Source organism: Cryptomeria japonica, chromosome 10, assembly GCF_030272615.1.
Source record: "Cryptomeria japonica chromosome 10, Sugi_1.0, whole genome shotgun sequence".
NCBI classification, from domain to species: Eukaryota; Viridiplantae; Streptophyta; class Pinopsida; order Cupressales; family Cupressaceae; genus Cryptomeria; species Cryptomeria japonica.
Genome location: NC_081414.1, coordinates 106,452,269 through 106,455,453, shown reverse-complemented (window position 1 = coordinate 106,455,453; position 3,185 = coordinate 106,452,269). Strand labels below are relative to the sequence as shown.

The 3,185-nt window shown below is 35.8% G+C and overlaps 1 protein-coding gene across 1 annotated transcript; it reads right to left on the bottom strand.

Moving 5' to 3' along the window:
* Nucleotides 1-593: 593 nt before the first annotated feature.
* LOC131072652 (uncharacterized) lies at nt 594-2,739 on the bottom strand. The gene is made up of 10 exons (XM_058008886.1): nt 2,494-2,739; nt 2,203-2,389; nt 1,987-2,120; nt 1,799-1,911; nt 1,625-1,712; nt 1,405-1,539; nt 1,173-1,328; nt 947-1,026; nt 793-842; nt 594-709 (listed from the first exon to the last, which is right to left on the bottom strand). The coding sequence occupies exons 1-10, from the start codon at nt 2,638-2,640 to the stop codon at nt 594-596; spliced, it is 1,206 nt and encodes a 401-aa protein (XP_057864869.1). The 5' UTR covers nt 2,641-2,739.
* Between the last annotated feature and the right edge of the window lie 446 nt (nt 2,740-3,185).

The window sequence follows — 3,185 nt, the reverse complement described above, 5'->3', positions numbered from 1 at the left end:
TTAATTTTCACTATGTCCCTAAGTTAAGGATAATATTAGTCATAAATTTTAAAGTATTAAATTAGAGTGCTGAAATTTATACACTTGTGTTAATTTCTATTTAGTTTTGCATCTATTTTAAGAGGATGTCTTAATTCAATTATGTGCTAACAAATGACCCAATCACATGTAGAGTTGGTTGAAGTTATTTTTTCTGACTACAAATAAAAAATAATTTTAATTTGATTCAATTTTGAGAAAGTATGCATAATTTTAAATTCACTAATGATGCATTTAATCAACAATAGTTCTCTTGAGATGCTAATATAATCATATATTTGTTAAATTATTAGATTATAAGATTTAAATAAACTGATAATTTAAATAAATATAATAATTAATAAATATTGACAAAATGTTTGTATATATTTTTTTTAAAATCATAAATCTATAATACATGACCAATACAAATATTCAATAATCTCTTCTACTAGTGTATATATTCACATATATATACATATCCATCTATTTATTCCTATTTTAGTATCTAAGTCCTTACCACCTTTTAGTATCTTAGTTCTCACCAACGCCATGGATGGGTCAAGCAATTCACATTAGTTATTATAATCATTAATCCATTTCTGGATGATCATTATCTCTTTTCCTCGTTGTTCTTTCAGCCAGACTGGATCGTCGTTAGTGCTTGGTACAATGTCTTCACAATGAGTTCCTGCGTGCCATTACATTCTTATAAGATAGCATTACTTCTTTTAAATTGTAGAGAAGAAAGAAAAACGATCTGAGCCAACTTACCCTCTTCGGTGGTGATAGCTACAATGCTTTCAGAAATATTCGCCAACACACTGAAATTCCATTCACAACATGCCCAATTAAATTGATTAACAATAAGGTAAAAAGTAGTACAAAGATTTAATAAGCACCAAATCTCGTAAGAAGAGTTACTTACCCTCCACTGCTCCATGGATCTCTTAAACCGTTGGAGAAAATGATATTGCTTCCAAAATCTTTCAACACCTTTTTTATATCCTGCATGTCAATTATAACCAATGGTGTAAAAATCAATTAAAACCAAACTGTCGCGTGTGTTTAACTGTATTTAAAACTTGTTTAAGATATAAATATACTGTAACATTTTTCCCCCAATATTCGGTAGTATATTAATATTTACATACGTGTCCTCCGAATTCAGTTGTTGCCCAGTGTTGGCGTGGCAAGACTCCGAATTGAAGGTAGCATTCCCTTGAGTAGGAATTGATATCAAAGACGGAGGGAGGTAACATTGTCGTGCCAGGAGGATTGCTTATTGGAAACACCATTTCAGTGCATGTCTGCAGAGTAAAAAAAGCTGTTAGATGGGCAGACTAACATCACTTTGCTCTTTTAAAAGAAGGAATTCGTAGATACCTGCCAGTCCCATCCGGAATAAGTAATTGGACTCAAATCCAAGCATGGTATGGCTAAATATGATAAACTTGCAGCATGGGCTATTCTGCTAACAGTGTCTGTATCTCCGGGTAGGCTGTTGATTGCTTCGCAGATCTGCAGTAAGCATAGGTTATGTCAGAGAACTAAATTCATAAGCAGTTAAATTGATATGGAAAGAAGGTTTAGGTAACGTATTTACTCCTTCAACTTGTTGAAAATTGTACTGTGCTGCGGACTCGTAGATATCTTCAAGGACATCGTACAGGGCAACCGTATGAGTAATATTTCTGTAGCATAAATACCCGGTCAAGAGATTTTGACTACCGGTATATTTTTTAATAAAAGGTATGAGTACGTTGTTGTTGTTACTTACTGGCAAGTGTTAAATAGTTTACTTAGGTTTAGCAAGCCTTGAGGGCTAGACGCGATTTTGTCCATCATAGCCCACGATTCATTGATTCTTCTGTAGCAGATGTCGCTTGCATTCTGTATCATAGTTTTAAAAGTGTAATTTAGAGATAATAAGGGTCAGATTAACCTGAAACAAATGAATGAACATACTCTGAAGTCCTTGGTGACAACGCTGCCATAACCATAAGTGGGAGTGATGTCGTCGAAGTAAAGGAGAGGAGCAGATGATGCGAGGGCACCGATTGTTATGTGAGGATACTTAAGGCGAAACCATGCAGCTAGCACTGCAACAATACCATTTCAATTATTGATTCCCACTTACTTTAAAGAGATAATACTGATTCATTTTAAATAAATCCTACTTACTTCCACCATAGGAACCACCAAACACAACGACTGGACACTTCTCAGCATTTAATGTTTTCTTCAAATCGACAATGACTGTCGCATAATCTGCCAAGGTCTGCGTGGATGTGAAATAACCCATCGTGGTCGCATTTGCATAAGCCTCCTGCTCTCCCCCAAATGGCATTGACGTTCCATAATAACGATGCTACATACCTTACCACAATTAGCCTTCATAACATACTAATTAAAGCAGAAGCGCAATAGAATCACCAAAAGAGCTTTAAAGTTAATGAGAAATTGTAACACTACCTCTATGTAGACCAAAAGAGCTTTGAAGTTAGGAGCCTGCTCTTTCATGATGCCCACGAATAGATCGGCTGTAATGTCTTGTTCCTCACCCAACCATACAAATATGGGAGAATTATTTTGAGCGCCACCCCAGTTGGACTTGTCCATGAAATATCTCTGCGGAAAGGTTTGATAGCTCTCTGGCGTGTATCCAAAATGGTCCAGAACTTGGGTATAGTTGTACGCTTCTAACGAAGCTTTACTTATAGTGGAATCCGCAGAATTAGTGATTCGAGATCTCTTTAATCTCTCCGGAAAGCTACCACGCAGACGATTCTTCCTGAGAGTTGATGGCATCCCACTATGACCACCAATTCCCGAAGCACAGCTTACCTGCAAAAGGTAAACCAAGACTAGCAGAATTGTACACAGGAAGCGAAAATTCAACGGACGCAAATCCATTTCGTATCGATATATACAACAGTATTCTGAGCCGAGCTTTCCAGATTTCAATACAAACACGTCTTGTGTGAAGATGCATACCAAAATTTATCCGTATTGTTTATAGGGGGATCTATCATATTAATGGAACTTGTAAAAAAATTGAAGAGAACAAATAAGATTCGAAATTTACAACAATAACGAAGCAGACAACTTCACGAATATATGAATAATCTAGGGAGAACGACGTCTTAGATGGATTGAATTAACTA

Bases quoted from the DNA above. Each gene is read 5' to 3' on its own strand.
- LOC131072652 (XM_058008886.1), bottom strand. From the start codon at position 2,640: ATGGACAAGTCCAACTGGGGTGGCGCTCAAAATAATTCTCCCATATTT. The intron at 2,390-2,493 runs GTAGTGTTACAA...TAAGGTATGTAG, and splicing joins CTCTTTTGGTCTACATAGAG to CATCGTTATTATGGAACGTC. The intron at 1,329-1,404 runs GTATCTACGAAT...TTTACTCTGCAG, and splicing joins ATTCCGGATGGGACTGGCAG to ACATGCACTGAAATGGTGTT.